Source organism: Nycticebus coucang, chromosome 24 (genome assembly GCF_027406575.1).
Source record: "Nycticebus coucang isolate mNycCou1 chromosome 24, mNycCou1.pri, whole genome shotgun sequence".
Classification (NCBI taxonomy): domain Eukaryota; kingdom Metazoa; phylum Chordata; class Mammalia; order Primates; family Lorisidae; genus Nycticebus; species Nycticebus coucang.
In genome coordinates this window covers 15,476,137-15,495,089 of record NC_069803.1, presented here as the reverse complement: position 1 = coordinate 15,495,089, position 18,953 = coordinate 15,476,137, and the positions used below count along the sequence as shown (strand labels likewise).

At 38.0% G+C, this 18,953-nt stretch overlaps 1 protein-coding gene across 2 annotated transcripts in view; it reads left to right on the top strand.

The window, feature by feature from the left end:
- The window catches only part of DLC1 (DLC1 Rho GTPase activating protein), a 418,657-nt gene that overhangs the window by 123,209 nt on the left and 276,495 nt on the right, over positions 1-18,953 (top strand). For both annotated transcript variants that reach the window (XM_053578336.1, XM_053578337.1), the window contains exons 3-4: positions 5,199-5,348; positions 13,338-13,478. In XM_053578336.1, the coding sequence (XP_053434311.1) occupies positions 5,199-5,348; positions 13,338-13,478 (291 nt within the window). The remainder of the gene's footprint in view (positions 1-5,198; positions 5,349-13,337; positions 13,479-18,953) is intronic.

Here is an 18,953-nt window from a genome sequence, read left to right as displayed (position 1 = left end):
GCAGAAAGAGGAATGTTGGGATTATCTTTCCCTGATGGAAAGAAAGCCTGGTGGTGGAGGCCACTGTTGGTTAAGCCTTAACAACGCTAAGGCTTGTTGAAAAGAGTGACTCTCTGGAAACTCTTGTTTATTTTCCCCAGATTCCCCAGCAATCAAAGGAACTTCACTGCCCAGGAACTCAATAGCTCTTCAGAGTAAATAAAGAACATCTTTCCGATTTGCAGGTGACCATTATGGAATTTGGCCATACTAGTGTTTTGACGAGTCAGAGTGAATTGAAGTCGCTCTCCTAATTTGCCTCATATCTACTGACCTGTGTCTGAAGGGGATAAACTGCACATTTTTTCCCACAGCAGCTACATGTATTATCTATACTTCGACAACAGCTGGTTGCAGTCTCAAAGCAACAGGATGTTTCTGTTCTTAGCACTACCCAGGCGCATTATCAGGGAAAAGAGACATATATCACACTGTTGACTCAAGTTCAGCTCAACTAAATCCTTTTTCCTCATTAAAAAAGCAGATTGTAGCTATCCCATTAGAATATCTTGTTCATGTTCTAAACAGGCACTAGACTCTCAGGCTTCATTCAAGAGTGTGTACAGACCACAGGGAAGTATTGCCTATTCTGCCCTGATCAGAGAACATGATGAGTAATATATTTAATTCCGGGCCCCAGCCATTAACGGAGTCATTGATAGAATTAAGCCACATCCAGAGAAGAGTAAACCGAGCTAACGAGGATTTGAAAACACGCCTTATGAAAAATAATTAAGAGAATTGAGAATAATTCACCTAGAACAAGAAGAAAATGGGGAACAACATAGTTCCAATATTAGAAAATCTGATGGAACGTAGACACTGCTGATTCTGTCTGGTTATGGAGGGAGAAGCTGGGAAGTTAGAGGAAGGCAGAATTTGACATTGTAACATTTCTAAAGACCACAGCTATGCAAATATGAAATCAGTTGCTTCCTGGGAAAATAGTAGGTGGCTAATAAACATATCTTGAAAGTTTGTTAAATTAAGTTTAAAGAACTGGTCAAGACAACTTCAGAGGTTCCTCACGGTAATGGTTGTGGTCACTGATGTTCTTTATCAACATGGGTTCTCTATGTCAGCAGGAATGGAAACCAGGATGCAAGAATTGAGGACAGAATACATGATGCCCAGGGGGGTAAGAAATGTAAAATGTCACCCGTGAAAGGAAACCACAGTGGAGGGTAGGGAGTGGGAAGAGCCAGGCTCTCGTCTAGGCTTTACCAAAGGAGGAGTGACCTAGATTTTGAAAACTCCCTGAAGTTCAATTTCCTCATCTGCAAAATCAGGGCACTGGATCCAATAACTGTAGTCTTGAATGTCTTCCTTTCTTTTCTTTCCTTTCCTTTCTTTCTTTTTTCTTATTTTTTTTTTAAACAACAGACATTTATTTCCTCCTATTTCTGGAGACTGGAAGTCCAATGTCAGAGTGCTAGACTATGAGTTTCTGGTGAGGCCGCCCTGCCCACGTTGTGGTAGCTGCCATCTTGTTTGAACGTCTGTATTTCTCAACTCGTAGATACTAATTGAAGTATCCAAGAGGTACATTGAGTAACTTAAAGAAGTGTTTTAACTTAATAAAAAATATGAATATTAAAATGTGTTAATTATAGTTAATTTTAAGGAATTCTACTACCATAAATAATGGGTAGGGCAAGGAAGGGAAAGAAAGAAGCCACTACAAAAAAAAAAAAAAACCCAACCCACAAGGATCCTCTTGTTAAGGGGAGGTACCAGCCTCATTCTGGATTACTATGAGCTCCCTCCCCCTCTCCCTTTCTCTTTTAACATCTTTAATCTTTTTTATGATCCTCTCTTTCTATCTTTACCCCTTTCTCTTTCTCATCTCCTCCATCTCATCCCCCACCAATATGGTTTAACTTTCACTTTTGCTTAAAGCTCTTCTCTGGCCAGGCTATAAAAAGCATTTAGGAGAGATCTCATTAGCCTACTTATTTTTTTCTTAAACTGTTTGCATTTGAAGCTGTCTTACTTAAGAATTTGTTGACTTTCACCATCCATCTTCACATAGTTGACTATAGTATTGAGGAAAGCAGGGATCTGAACTGTCCTGTTCACTGATGGATATTCAGTCTCTTTAATAGAGCTTAGCCTGGAACAATAGTGACAGATGGGAGACAGAAGGGAAGAGACAGTAACACCTTGGTCTTGATTTGCAGAGATTAAGTTACTGAAATACTAGCATAATTAGTGGGCAGCTTCCGGTATTAAATGGTTCCTCTACACGGACTACAGTGACAAGTTTGTTGTTTTTTTTTTTTTTTAAGTCCACTGTAGAAGTCAGTCCAGCCAAAATTTGCAAATCCACTGCTCTGTTTGCAGACATGAACTATATGCTGGCGTTTAGCCATCAACATATGAAAGGTTAAAACTTTGTGAAATATTAATAGATAGGCTTTAAAAACAAGAGAAATGATATTTATCCAAAGCATCAGATTTGTAATCACTCAACTTTATGAAGTTTTATGCCTGTGTGACATAGGATCCTGGTCTATCTCCTTGACATTTCAGGCTGAATGTAATGGGTGGTGAATTTAAAAGTATCCAAGAAGGATGGGGAAGAGAAATAAGCTCATTTCTCTAAAGAAATATCATACAGCATGATTGTTTGGTTTTATTCTCTTGGCAGATCATTTGAAATAATTTGATACTCAGCCCATGGATTTGAAAATGTTTTGAGAGCACAATCTCAGCATCCAGTTAATTCAAAAATAAATCGTGTCTGAGACTACTGCTGGTCTGTCTAGGATAGCTGCAGAATACGCCACTTTATCCAACATTAACTCAGTAGCTAAAAAATATCAAGATATATTTTCTAAGGCTTTGGGAGGTATTATTTCACCAGCTCCTATTGATTTCATTATTATTATTACTGAAAATACATTATGTACACCGTGTATAACTTGACTCTATGTCTGCCAGGCAGACAAGTCTAGTTATGCTGCTATAACTGAGAAATGAAAAAACAGTCACACACATACTGAGATGCAAAGAACGTCATCTTGCCAAGCACAACTTTGGTTTAAGAGTAAAGAAAATCATATAACCAAACCTATTGGAAGAGTAATTAAAGGGATTTAGTTAATTATCAGTAGAATTTTTCCATTTTCTAGAATATTTAGAAGGCAGTTAACCTAATAATCTCTAATATTTCTGGGACTCTATCTTAAGCTATAAACAAGATTTTACTGTAAATAACACTCTTTGAAAGTAACAAAGTTCTGTCGCATTGAGCAATACGGTCTACCCCAAGGATCAGGTCTGTTGCAAATATCAGGGACCCTTTTAAGTACAATAATACCTCATGATGACAAACGTTTGTAATACTCTGTCAGAACCTCATTAAATATTTTAGACAGCAGAGGGAAATGGAGTCATAACAATGGCATAGTATTCTGAAGGAATTAGTATATCTCAAAATAATTCTTAATTTTTTCTCCAAAGTAAGCTTGTCAAAATAGGACTAGCTCTTCAATTGCATTAATCTGTTAAACAAATCATAAATTCAGTTCACTTGAATAATTTACCCAGTGTTAGCTTAATTGGTTCCCTGATCAACTTCATCTGACAAAATAATTATTCACATCTGAAAGACAATGCCTGTGTAATACTAACAATCTGCTCTAGCTATTCAAGACATAGAGAGCCCAGGAGAATTAAATTAAATCTAAAAAATTTCCCTAGTCCCTGTTCTTTGGGAGATGCCTTTTGATAGTGGCTGAGGGACTTAGAAGAATCAAAAGAAATGCTTCCAATTAAATCGATAAATAAATAACTGGTCTGACTCATGCAGTTATCACTTTCATCCCATGAATAACCATCACCAAAGTCAAGCCCCCAGTCTGCTACCCTTCTATTGCTAACCTCAGGCTTTTGTCAACACAGGTTTTCCTCTTTAAGTTTCTTTTAAAGCTAATTTCACCCTGATAAATAGGCAGATGGGAAGATGGCAACATGAATCAAAAATGATGCCTTGCCTCTAAAAGGCCTTCCCTGCCTCCATGACAACCCTCACTATGTTTTTTCTTCTGGAACATCTAACTGCGCTTTCCCTGTTTTGTTGTGTGGATGTTGTTACTATTGTCTTCCACCCAATGCCATAGCCAATCCTGATACCTTGCACAAGACAGGGATTTAGATTCCTGATACTAATTGACTTGATTTGAACGCACAAGAATAGTGGAGTCATGATGCTGTAACTCTATCAGGGGTCCTCAAACTACGGCCCGCGGGCCACATGAGGCGGTGTGATCGTATTTGTTCCCGTTTTATTTTTTTACTTCAAAATAAGATATGTGCAGTGTGCATAGGAAATTTGTTTATAGTGTTTTTTTTTAAGAACTATAGTCTGGCCCTCCAACGGTCTGAGGGACAGTGAACTGGCCCCATGTTTAAAAAGTTTGAGGACCTCTGCATGTTTAATAAGAAGCATTCACTACACCTGCAAACACAAGTACGTCCGTAAGTGTGTGTCTGCATTGCAGAGAATTGAGACCAAGTAACCATGCTAGTTTATGAAACCATTATTGTGTGGGAGCTTTTTTGCAAAACTATTTCAAAGGGAAAGAAACTTGAGACAGGAGACATTGGAGAGGACACGCTTGGAGCAGGGATGGATAAATGCCCCCAAGCAAGGAAACCCGCCGCCTGCATGAACCAAAAACGCCCTTCACTTCCATTTCTTTCCCGTCTTTTTGTACTATATTCCAGAAGATGCTTCCAAAAATAGTCTCTCACAAGCATTTTCAATGTCTAACCACAAACCATTATTAGTACCTCACAAATAATTGCTTTGTACTCTGAAGAAAAAGAAGAGTAATGTAAGCAATTGTCTCCAGAATAGTTAATTGGGAATCAGTAAATACATAGCACCCCTCGCTGCTGTTGTATTTCTTTTTCACTGCACGTTTCTTTGTGAAATATATATTTAATATTCATGTCAGATGTTTTCTTGGCACCAGGTCAGTATCTTCTCAATGAAGAGCCCATTGATGATGCAGAATAGAACTTCTCTTCCCCTAGAGTAAAAGACTGCCTATTATCCAGTGTCCCTTTTGTCACACTGAAGAACAGGGAACTTTTTATTCTTTCCAAGAAATGGCCTTTCAGATGCAGTAACAACATGTTCTGTTCCTCAGGAAGTAAGAGAGGACCGAGATCGGGCGCGGCTGGACTCCATGGTGCTGCTGATTATGAAACTGGACCAGCTCGATCAGGACATTGAGAATGCTCTCAGCGCCAGCTCCTCCCCATCAAGCACGCCCACCAACCTGCGGCGCCATGTTCCCGTGAGCTTCCCACTTTCTCCTTCTTTGCTCCTGAGAATCACAGCTCTGCGTTGCACGGTCCCTCTTGTAACTGAGACATCGTTCTTAATGGCAACCACCGATATTTGACCCTCATAGAGCCCCTCAAAGATCACTCAGATACTTCTCATGCAGAAATTCTGTAAAGAAATGAGTGATGCGTAATGTAAAAGAAAAAGATTATCATGAAACAGGAAGAGGGGTCATCTTGGGAAATTATCCTTGCTAGTGGTGAACTCTACCTTCATTATCAGTCTTCTCTGATATGATGTAAAGTCCATTATCAAGTACCATGGCTACCTTGTTTAGTGATTTACTTTCAGTATTCCACAAATTTACATCGTGTGTAGAAGATGCTTACTACACCCCAAATATTTGCTACAAGGGTAGATGAATAGATGGATGAGTGTGGGTGGATAGGTGGATAGAGGGATAAATGGACGTTCACTGAACCAGCTTACTCTAAGAAAGAATTTTTTTTTTAAACAGTCTCAAGCTGTTGCTCTTGGTAGAGTGCCATGGCATCACAGCGCACAGCAACCTCAGACTCTTGGGCTTAAGCGATTCTCTTGCCTCAGCCTCCCAAGTAGCTGGAACTACAGGTGCCCACCACAATACCTGGCTATTTTTGTTGTTGTTGCAGTTGTCATTGTTGTTTTAGCTGGCCCAAGCTGGGTTCGAACCTGCCAGCCTCAGTGTATGTGGCCAGCACCCTACCCACTGAGCTACGGGTGCCACCCCTAAGAAAGAATTTAGATGAGATTAACTTGAGAACACTCTAAAATTCACTTGGTGAAATAATAATGATTAGGACAGAGCTCAGAATTTTATTCTACTGTGGAACAATTTGATAGTGAGACAGACGCTCCTCTGAGAGTCTCACACTCAAAATTTGAAAGGTATAGATTCTAGGATTGATGATATACTTCACATATGTAATATTAGCCTCATAGTAAATGGCTTAGTTTGTGCAGATTTAGCAAATGTGATGGTAGAGTTTATTTATATTTAAGCCGTGAGTCCCTTTTTAATTAATCTACTACTTTATATTGTACAAGAACAAAAATATGCAGTCAATAAATTTATATTAACCTGAGGGCAAGTAAGTGGAAAATCATTTATATAAATTTGTGCCCCTGATGAAATAGAACTATACTATATCAAAGTCTTTGGTTAGGGTAGTTTCACTGTTGATTCTAAAATGATTCAAAAATCATTCTGAGGGCGGCGCCTGTGGCTCAGTCGGTAAGGCGCCGGCCCCATATACCGAGGGTGGCGGGTTCAAACCCAGCCCCGGCCAAACTGCACCCAAAAAAATAGCCGGGCGTTGTGGCAGGCGCCTGTAGTCCCAGCTACTCGGGAGGCTGAGGCAAGAGAATTGCTTAAGCCCAGGAGTTGGAGGTTGCTGTGAGCTGTGTGAGGCCACGGCACTCTACCGAGGGCCATAAAGTGAGACTCTGTCTCTACAAAAAAAAAAAAAAAAAAAAAAAAAAGAATAAAGAATTCCTAGGGTGGCGCCTGTGGCTCAAGGAGTAGGGCGCTGGTCCCATATGCCAGAGGTGGCAGGTTCAAACCCAGCCCCGGCCAAAAAAATCACAAAAAAAAAAAAAAAAAAAAAGAATAAAGAATTCCTTTGATGGACTCAACAGTACACTGCACACAGTTGCAAAAAAAAAAAAAAAAAATCATTCTGACTGTGGGGCAGAATATTTCAAAGTTAATGAACAGACTACAATTATAAATAACTTTAGTATAAAGTAGGTACTATTCTAAGTGCACTACATAAGTTAACACATTCATTCACATGTTAGGAAGAAATGTTCTTCATAGCATTTTTTTTCAGATGTGTAAAAGGCTAGACTAGCTCAGTAATTGCGTGTGCCAGAGCTGGCGTGTAAACCCAGCTAGTTTTAATCCAAAGCCATGCCATTTAACTACTATCCCCTATCCCCATTCTCTAGCCAATTAAAAGGGAATCTGATAGCTTAAGCAAAATATAATAATTAATGAAGAACAAATAAAGATCAGATAATATACATGAAAATTTTCTTTTTGTTTGTAACCTTCTGGATAATTTTTCTTACCCTTCGGGATTCATTTCAAATACCTTCTTTACAGTGTGTCATCCCCAAATCCCTGGTGCTGCCATGGTATCTTACACGTTCTGTAGTTTTAGCAAGTAGAACAGGCATCCACACGTAGGAAACATGATTGAAGTAATATCTTGAAGGCAAAAAGTGTGTAGAAGTTTCACACTTATTTTCATTGATGCTTTCAAAGCCAGGAGTAATCACATTTTTCAACTGGAGGTACCATTTAGTTCTTTGCCATTAATGTGGGGTTGAGATACAGTTTTTTCTTCAGATTGATGGTATGAATTGTTGACCTCGTTTCTTTTAAATCTCCCCTCTTTTCCCCTTATGTTTAACTTTCCTTAATCTCCATAGATTTAGAATTAATCTACAGCCCAGATTTCTGCTAAACACAGGTCCCTACTGTTATTTCCATCTGAGAAGGGAAGACAGCCCTTACCTGCTAGATGTGGCGCTTTGTTGAAGGCCAAAGGCAAAACAGAAACAGAAGCTGGCATAGGGGATGACTTTAGGATTTGTGTCCATCTACGTCATCTGCCCTCCATTGAAACTGTCAACTAACTCATGAAACATCACCATTATTGTTGGCTCTGTAAATAGAAGTATATTTGAAATAGCAAAATAATACAGTGGAAACATTAAGAACTTTGGAGTGTGCTCATCTGGGTTCAAAGGCCAGCGTTATAACTATCTGGAACATAAGAAAATTATTTAATTTCTCAACTTCAGGTTCACATAAAAAATAAAGGTATTATCTCCTGATTAATGGCTTGTAGGGAGGAGGAAATGAAAGAACCTAAGACGTATTGCACAAATATAGCTCAGAGTGCATATTGAGTAACCATTAATTCTCTTCCCCACCCCCCTGCACTGTACTAACTCACACAAAGCACCGGGCTGAAGATGAGTAAGGCGTATCTTACAACCCTCAAAACTCCTTTTTGATCTTGGTGTTTTTCTGGGTCATCTCTTGTTCCTTCTTTCTGTTCCTTGGTATTTAAAGCTAATTTTAACATTCTTTAATCATCAAATATTTTTTTCCACAGGCATTTTCCCATTCCTTTTGATAATTGTCTATTGAATAAGAGGATTATAATGGCATAATTATGACCTTGATCATCCACCAGGGAGTACTCTCCCAGATTCAGAGGGCAAACGACCTCTGCCCCACCCTCAAACTCCATTGTGAATTTATAGTTTAGCAGGAAGGACAAAGCAAACACTAGAACAGTGTCCCCCTGCAAAATCTGAGACTACAATAGAACCTCTGTAGTTGACCATTTCCCTACATTGAGCACCTCCGTAAGTTGACCTAATTTGCATAGACCAGACATGCACCACATGTCCACATATCAGCACAGTAGACCTACTTATGTTGACCACCTCTGTATGTTGACCAGTTTGTTACAGTCTCTTGGGGGGTCTTACAGAGCTTCTACTATATTTCTGAGAAAATGCCAGAATAAGTCCTACCTCTAATAAAGGGTGTAAAGAATAACATAGTCTTTAAGAACAACTTTCACATGAAAACAACATATTGAAATAAAGGTAAGGTTAAAGATTTAAAGGAGTTTTCCTACATAGAGCTTTAAAAGTTGACTGTACATTGGTGGATCCACCACAGCCCAAGATCTGTTTGATTTTTTTTCTTTTGTGGGCTTTATTTTCACCCACCCTGTACCCTTTTGCTAGAGCTGAGTAGGAAAGCCAGCCCTACAGAATGAACAGAGGTGGGGGGGTGAAAGCATGAGTGAGTGTTAACCTTTACGTATGTTACTTTATTTTTCCTCTTGACAACTCTAAAATGTGAAATCTGAGCTCCAGAGAGGATGAGTAATTTACTGAAGGTCACGCAGCTGGTAAGATTTACTTCCAAATCTTTCAGCCTCCAAAACACATGCTTATCCCACTAAACACGTACTGCAGACTTTTCCGGAATGCAAATTTCCCTTCTAAATGAGATAAATAGTGTTTTCACAACCAGAATTCCCTGGTACATCAGTCAGGTATTTTGGAAGTTTGAGTTTCTAATTGTTTTTGAGTCAACATGTAATCAAGAGGATATCAAAAATTCTCTGGGAGATTTCATCTATGCTGTAGAAATCCTTAAAAAACTATTGGCCAGGATCACTTCACTACCTTAAACTAGACTTCCAGCCCTGTTCTACAGAACACTCTCATCTCCCCGAATCTTCCCCTAGATCCCAAAGCAGCAATTACAAAATGGTACCATTCTCCTCAAACCCCTGCCCAATCTTTGCACTTATCTTGTAGCATCCTCATTTCTTTCCATCTGTGTCTTCCTCTTCACATAGAAAATGAAAACTATCCACAGACTTTCCAGCAACACCACCTGCCAAAACCATAGGTACCCCTTTACTTCTTTCTTTCTCCCTCCATCAATCAAAGTGTGGCTTCTGCCATCCAAAGCTGACCTCTGCGTTTATTTCCATTCTCTCCCTGGCTTTGCTCCACAAATTATCCATCCTGGGGGTCAAATCCCACTGCTATCTTCCTATTGGTTCTCATCCAATTCTCTGGGGGGTCAAATCCCACTGCTATCTTCCTATTGGTTCTCATCCAATTCTCTGGGGGGTCAAATCCCACTGCTATCTTCCTATTGGTTCTCATCCAATTCTCTGGGGGGTCAAATCCCACTGCTCTTCTCCTATTGGTTCTCATCCTTTTTCTCTTTGGTGTGTACATGCTACATACTTTCTGCCACGTACCTATTAAATAACTTTCCTTTGTTTAAGCCTGCTGTGTTAGCACACAGGGAAGAGAGGGAGGGATGGGTAGGAGAGATTACTCCTTTTCATTGCAGACAATTAAAAACAAAACCAAAAAGCTTCCTTGAACCTTGTTCCAGGTATTTCCCTAGCCCACCCTTTTCTTTCTGAGCCAGGCTTCAGTTTCCTCTTCCCCTCCTATTTGTTCCTTGATTTAATCCTCGGCTATCAGCCTGTTGTTTCTCCACACCCTTCTCCTATCTGGCAAATCTAGTTTCTTTTCTTTCTTTTTTTTTTAATTTATTTATTTTTATTGTTAAATCATAGCTGTGTACATTAGTGCAATCAAGGGGTACAATGTGTGGGTTTCATATATAATCTGAAATATTCTCATCAAACTGTTCAATGTAGCCTTCATGGCAAATCTAGTTTCACCTGCGTGGTCCTCAGCTGGTAGACCAGTGGTTCTCAACCTTCCTAATGCTGCGGTCCTTTAATACAGTTCCTGGGGGTCACAACCCACAGGTTGAGAACCGCTGTGGTGGAGTGTCCTCTCCTCCCTGACTTTCACTCCTTCCTTGGTTCTGGCTCCTCTCCTTCCCCTCAAAAACACTTGCCTCTTAAATCTTATATCCAGATTCTAGACTCAATTCTCCCTACTATTTGGCTGTGAATATGTTCCCTGGGAATTATTATGGCTTCTGCTGCCTTCTCCATAGGAGGGTCACCAGTAAGACCTTTTTTGTGATCTCCAGCTCTGAATATCCAGTGATCACAAGATGCACATTCTTTTGTGCCACAATTGAACTGCATAAGCTCCTCTGCCATGGCCCATACCCCACTGGGTTCCCTCCCGCAGTAAGCGTTCCTCTGAGATCTTTACATCCTCACTGCTGGGCATAGTTGGAAGCACAGTATAGCAGGGATTCATGGAGTATTTAAGAAGGTGGTGTGTAGGGTAAAAACACAAGAAAGGGTAGATTTTTTTAAAATTAATTGTTCAACTTGGAACCGTTGCACAGCTACCAGATGCAAAATTACCCTATTATTTACCCAATCAATTCACAAACAGAAAGGTAAAATTAATACAAAATGTTTTGGACACACATAAAGGCTTATAAATTATTTGCTACTTATGACTGTGCATTCAGTGCTTATGAATTACCTGGTAATTATGACCATCTATGAGATGTTGATTCAATCTGAAATTTTAATGAGTCATGTTTTTCTTAAGGTATAATATTATATGCATTTTCTATGCAAAAATAATAGATGCACTGATATAAAATCACTCCCAATATCAGAAAAATTTCAGTTATGTATTTCATTCACACAGTTACGTAATTCATTCACACAGTTAGGTATTTCATTCACACAGTTACGTATTTCATTCATTCACACACACATTTAAAGAGTGTAGTATTACTTTTTGTTTTGTGTGTCCTTTGTACCCTTCCAATTAAAGAAAATGTAGTTTCGATGCTCTTGATAGTATATCATTTCATAACAGAACATATAACTACTTCTATCGTGACAACCAAGAAAAAACGATATTAATATTTGTCAGTCTAGTTGTCCTTTTATTAGACTATATTTAATGATCATCTTCTATACACCAGGCACTATTTATTCTAAGATCTGGGGATATATCAGTAAAAACGACAGGTGAAGTCCCTGATATTGTGATGCATAGACTCTAATAAAGAGAGACAGACAAGGATTATAAAAAGGTGAGTGAGAAGGTGGATAGGTAGTTGGGAGATTGATAGACAATTAAATGATAGAGATAGATTAGATAGGTAGATAGATAGATAGATAATATATAAATATTATATGGCAGGTGAACAAAGTAATAGGATTTTAAACAGGGAATGAAAGGAAAAACGAGAAAACAACTTTGGCTTGAAGGGTCAACCAATGCTCCTCTAAGATAGGGATGTTCAAGCTGAGATCTGAGTGGCGTAAAAGGGCCAGCATAGGGGAAACCAGGAGAAAGGAAGAGAAAGGGCGTGGGGATAGTCCCTGCTGTAGAAACCAGCTTGGCATCTTAGAACTGACAAAGAGCCAATGTGACTAGAGTGTAATAAACAATAGACTGGCAAAGGACAAGGCCAGAGAGCTGGGTGACAGCATAGGTGATATTTCGACCGTACGGACCATGAAAGCTGAGATGTAGAGCTATAGAGAGAGATTTAACTCATGATTCTCAGGTTAAAAGCATACTGTGAGGTGTGCCTTTGCTCCTCTCCCTCTGCATCGGCCCCACCCCCACCTATGCTCTGTGCAGTCAGGTCACCTATAACTTAGAGAGCATTTGATAAATTCAACGCATGACCTTTACAATGGTTACCAAATAATTGCATCCACTCAATAGACATGTCTTGACATCATATTGTGTAGCAGTTACTAAGAGGACACAGTAACATTAATAATGGGAATATCTATAAAAATGGCTAACATTTAACAAAAATTAGGTGTGGCAATTACATGGCACTTTGCATATATCTCCCTTAACCTTTATAAAACTCTTCAAGTGCATATGATTATTATGTCCATTTTCAAATAAAGGAATTGAATCACACATGGCAAAGTTTAACTCCTGCCCCTCGCCCCCAGAGAGTTCATTAATAGACAGACATGTGAGCTAAGTGATTCCAGGCCATTGTAATAGGGTCAGCATGGAGGTCAAATGGGAACAGGGAAGAGATTGAGGTGAGAAGAAATGAGAACCTTCTTATTTGACATCCATAATGGTTCTGTGAAGATGTCTTGGCAGCACTTTGGTGCCTGAGGTGTGTTGAGTGAGTTACTCAAGGTCACAGTGAGGAAGGTGTGTTTACCAGCTTCTACCTCTTCCTACAGCTACCTCCTACCATTGAGCCTCCCAGCTCACTCTAAGTTGTTAAAGAATGTAGTATTACTAAGCTGTAAGTAGTATGTTACCTCTTTCTCAAGTATTTGAGAATTTCTGAAGAGTACAACTGTTATTACAAAATAGTGTACAATTATGGGTAACACATCATTGTCAGTTGTCAACAACTCTTTAGAGTATCAGTGTATTCTGGGAGAAAGATCACATGGAAAATTGCCGGAGGGAGGTAAAGGGACCACTCACACATCCTTCACACCAATGCATTCGTTTTTCATAGGATCTGGAATCAGGATCCGAAAGTACAGCAGAAACCATTCCAGTAAATCAGACACAAGTAAATTTATCTTCTAACACTGAGTCCACTGACCTACCATCTTCCACCCCAGCAGCCAGTTCTGGAACCAAACCCAAGGCTTCGGTAAGTTCTAAACAACAACATTCGCTCCCAATGTGTGTGAATGATTATCAGCTAAGAGTGGTTGTCTCATCCATTCAAAAGCAAAGAAATTCTCCAGAGTTTGAGCTGCAGTAACTTGATAGTAATTAATTTACTTGATTTTGTACTTGGTACTTTTGTGCTTTGTACTTGTACTTGGTAACACAAGGATTTCACTACAATAGGTCTCAGGTCTACAATTATGCAAAACATGGTAGTTCTGTTTTGTTAGTGGCTACTCAGAGCTATCAAGAAATGGGTACACAAAGTCTGGAGATGTCTTCCCCCTTGACGATTACTCTGACACACTGCTTACCAGTCAGAAAATTGTCTCTCTAAGCTTTGAGGACAGATGATGGATGATGACAGCAGACAGACAGTGATAGATATGATAGGAATAGATTTTAAACTGATAGATACAGATGATAGATAGCTAAAGTGTGTGAACAGAGAAATAAAAATCACCTATAGCATAAATTTCCTGTGGGTATCAAATGACATAACATAGAAAAGTGGTTAATGAAATATTTGGCACAGAATAAATACTGAACAAATGTAATTTACTATCATTATTATTATGATGCTTCAAAGAATTTACAATGCTATCAAAGCAAATTAAAAAGAGAAATACCACATGAAATAAAACAGCATAGTAAATTGTGAATGAAAGACATCTTCCTTCAAGTAAAAAGTTGAATTACAACAGGAAAAAGAGTATTTGACTCTGCAAGGTAATATTTATGGAGGAAGTAATTACTACTTCAAATATCAAAAGTCCAAGTAGCTCCAGAATAACCTTTCTTAGTTTAGTGAAAATCACAATATTGATTATATTTTTAAATGCACATGTTAGCTTAACACAGAGAAGTAAGTTTGGATTGCTTTGTTTGACTGCCTTTAAAATAAAAGGAATTTCTAATATAGAACTCAAAAGACAACACTCTAAATTTAGAACATGGTCGATTTCCTGCAATTGCAAAAAGAATGAAAATATATCATTTCAATAGCAGATAATGCCCAACTTTAACATTTATATAGAAATTAAATCCCCTGTTATTTATATCTAAAGCACTTTTGATAGAATAAACATTGAGCATCTACCGTATGCAATGCAGTATTCTAGGTGAAAAAGGCTTGGCAAGGTAGGAAATGTATACTCTTATCTTTAAAACAGCTTACCTCCTGCAAAGGGAAGTAAGCCCGTCAACAGTTAAATGCAAGGAAATGCTGTGCAGACCATGGCAGAGCTGTGCATACTGGGAATGGGGAAACCAGCAAGATTCTGCATAGTGCTGTCTGGGGGTAAATGAAAGAGACAGGGTCAACCATGACATGTGTCCATAAGCAGAATGTGACGGAACATTGCTCTTCTTTTTCATTGCATTTTCCATGCATTTTATTCATTTTGCATTTTAAGGAAGATTAAAATGCAAAATGAAAATATGAAAGCTGATGTATCATTTTACCATATTCTTATTAAGGAAAAATATTGTTTTAAAGAAAACCCTCTGAACAGTTCTAACGTGAAGTTTTTGAGAATCGATGAAACATTGTCTTTTATAACATGGAGGAAAGGTGGGGGGCATACTTTTTAAAGATAATTATGCTTGAAATCACTTTTTAAAGCACTTACTATTATCCTACAGAGCAGTCCTTTTCATACTGGCATTGACTCCACATTCATGGTTTACTTTGGAATAATGACCAATGGATCCATTTCTTATCCTTTGGAACGTATGTGCTTCAGTGTGTGAGCACCGAAAATTTCTAACAATATACACAACCCTATTGTGTGTGGTACTTAATCTTTCTTCAGCATCCCCTTGTTTATAAATACTGTTACACAGAGGTATGCATTTATTTTTTATGGTAACCAACTTTGATAATGTTTTGTGATGAGAAATATAAACTCATCCGTTTTCTCAGAATTTCATTCCACTAGAGTGACAGATTCTTTGTTGAAATTTTCTGCATTTCTCCCTATCAACTGACCAAACTATTCAACCCATAATCACCATTATGAAATACTTAAATCACTTTATTAAACAGAAAAAAAATTGTATGCACCCAGAATCAAATATTTACTGAAAATGTGTTAACTTGGAAGAAAATTGGATAGTGAATAGTATGACCCAGTTGTTTAGTGAGCAGTGAGAATCGTTACACAGTTGGTTCAGTCTCCAAACACAATATTCCACGCCAAGACAACTAAAAACTGCATAACAATCCTCAGCAATACCATAGGTAGGTTTAGACAACTGGATGTGCAACTCTGTCCAACTACTGAACTAATTTTGTGAAATTCTCTAACAGGCCATGACACATATCCAGAAAGAAGTACCCAGTTGTCAAAGACAACTGACTTTTAGGAAATTTCTTAAGAAAAGAAAATTGTCAGTTAGGAGAGTAGCTTGAACAATAGGCTTTGTTTTGGGGGGAGGATGTTTTCATTCGTATCTAACCTTCTTTCTTGTTATGTATGCTGCTCTTGTTTGGGTTATACTCTTTTCACTACAGTGTGAGAATAATGCTTGAGATATAGATCAATTTTATGGTTGGGATATTAGAATGAAGAATTGTGTCTATGAGAGAGTAAACAGATACTTTCCCCCACAATCGAGGCCTTAGAGAATCGATGATTATGGAATGGCAATCTCAATAATTTGTCAAAAGAGAGAAAACTCTACAGCAGTGGTTCTCAACCTTCCTAAGGCCGCAATGTATTTTCATTGTTAGGAAGGGTCGCGACCCACAGGTTGAGAACCACTGCTCTAGAGAGTTACTCTTATCACTACGAACAAAAATGTCAATTATTATGTTAAGTAGAAATATGAAATTCTAAGAACTCTCACCTATCATGAAGTAACCCTCTGTTCCATAATGTCGAATTTTTACAGAATGTCTGCCTTTATTCCAGAATTATTTAATGTTACATTTGTTTTGCTGCTATAAAATCTATTTGTATTGGTGACTACAGTAACTATCACAAATATGTGGCTTTTCCTTTGGTGTAAGGTCTCTGTGTTTGTAAGCACCTATTTTGCAATAAGATTTTTTCTTTTATAGTTGTTATTAGAATGGAACTAGGGAGGACTCTTCAAGTTTTGCTCTAATTCTATGTACACATCATGCTGGAAATTGACCATTAAATAGATTTCTGAGATGTATCACACACAAGAATGAAACAGTTAAAGAGAGATCAGCCACTGCCAAAAAAAATACATGAGGGAAAAAAAAAGAAAAACTAAAAAGAGGCTATTGCTTTGTGTTATGAAGCTCATCAATTTCTCTCCTGATTCCTTTGAATCACTCTCATAATGTCTTTCATGCTAGACATAATTTTTTTCTCCTCAACCTGAGAGCTATATCACTTGATATAAAGTGCTTTTGATTCACTGCAAAGCCGTGTATTGATATCACTGCATCTCAGGATCTTCAGCAGCTTGACTTGCTCCTTTATTCATTGATACAGGGTTGTTAGTTACCCGGACGACTTTAACCTCCAAGGTTGTTTTTTATAATGATACTTGTAACTGTACATGTTCATTGAGTCACTATTAATCATACGTTTATGGAGAAAGATACCAAGCCCCAAATAATAAGGAAAAAAATGGTTTTACTTGTAAAATAATAAACTGGAGAGAGGAGGAGGGTCTAGCGCTCTACTTTGTAGAGTAGCTGAGAACATCGTTGGGACCGTGTAAGAAAACAGCATGCTTCAATGCTGCAAACACTGCCTTGTACAGGGGGTTCACAGGCTGACCACTAGGCTTCAGGGCTTATATAAATTGGCATGAACTGTTACTACATCGGAAACAAAATATTGCTGATGTTTGAATACTCAAAGTGCATAAGAAGAGTTTTATTAGACAGTAACGAGCAATGGTTCATCAAAGCATGGCGTAGGTTATATGCTTCTAACTTCATTTTCTAGATCATCTTTCTACAACAATATTTATACGTGTGTATAATTTATATTTATATGTAATTTATATTTATATGTATGTATATGTGTGTATAGGCATCATATATGTATATATGTCAGATTTTATATACATATATTTGTTTACTCCTGTGTATACATATAACATCAAAAAAATATATGTGTGTGTATATATGTGTGTGTGTGTGTATGTGTGTTGTTTTCCAGAAAAACACATAATTTTTTTTTCCAAAATGCTGTTTTGATGGTATTTTCCAAAAGTCTATGTTGCATAATTCTTAACCATGTGGTTAAATTTTTAATGAAAATGAATTAGTAACCATGAAGTTCTTACGTAGGCATATAATTATTATTCAGTTTAAAACACATTCATTAATTTTGTATATAAGACTATTGCTCAAGCAGGATACGCACAAAAACCACATGAGCAGATTGATTTGTTTTCATCGAGTGTAAAGTATGGTGTCATCTGTATCTGGGGAAAGAGATGTCAGGTTTGGAATGATCTGGGAAATGGTTTGAAAAAGAGAAAAGCTTATCAGGTAGGACAGAGGTTTACCGGCACCTTTTACCAGTACTAACCAACTTGTTAATTGTTGCTTCTGAAAAAGGAGGAATTTCATGTAGGGCTGCTTAAAAATTAAAATTATAAAGCCAATACAATACTGTTTTGATGGAGAGATATTTAGCAACAGAATCTAGGACAATCTAATTGGGAGTATCACAGTAATCCACAATGAATTAGCTACAAGAGATTGAAATGAATTCTTAGCCTGGAATTTATGAATGGATTTAGAAGCTTCTCTGAAACCTCTGAAATTATATGTTAAATCACAGATGAATAAGTGATGCTGCGTGTCTTTATGTTTTTATACATACTGTTTGGATGTATACATTTCTGAGATGACTGTCAATAACTCCATCAGATATTCAAAGACTCTGAAAATCCCCATAAATAAATCCTACATGTGAGTTTTTATGGTTTCCTCATTTATCCGGTGAAGAGACCAAATGTTGAATACAGGTGCATCTTTGCTGCAAATAATAAATAAATACACTTCAGGTACACAGGCAGGAATTACTGCCTTGTGTTTATTTTCTGATGGAGCCTCCTGCAGTATTCCCTTTGCAATAAATTAAGCTATGCTTCGGGTATATGTGAAGGCTGATTCTTCCGTGGAACTATAAAGCATCATTTGCATCGGTTCCATTATACAGCATGTAAATAAAACTAAAACTGATCCAAGAAAGAAAAGAAAACCGCCAAGGTTTTCCTATAAGAGTCTCGGCGTAAACAAGGTTTTATGTGTAAATGCAATCCCGTATCTTATACCCTGTTTCCCCGAAAATAAGACACCCTCCGAAAATAAGACCTACTTACAGGAAAGATAAGACGTCCCCTGAAAATAAGACCTAGCGCGTCTTTGGGAGCACACCTTAAAATAAGACACTGTCTTGTTTTCGGGGAAACAGGGTACATATGATCATTAAACTAAACTCATTATGCTTGTGAC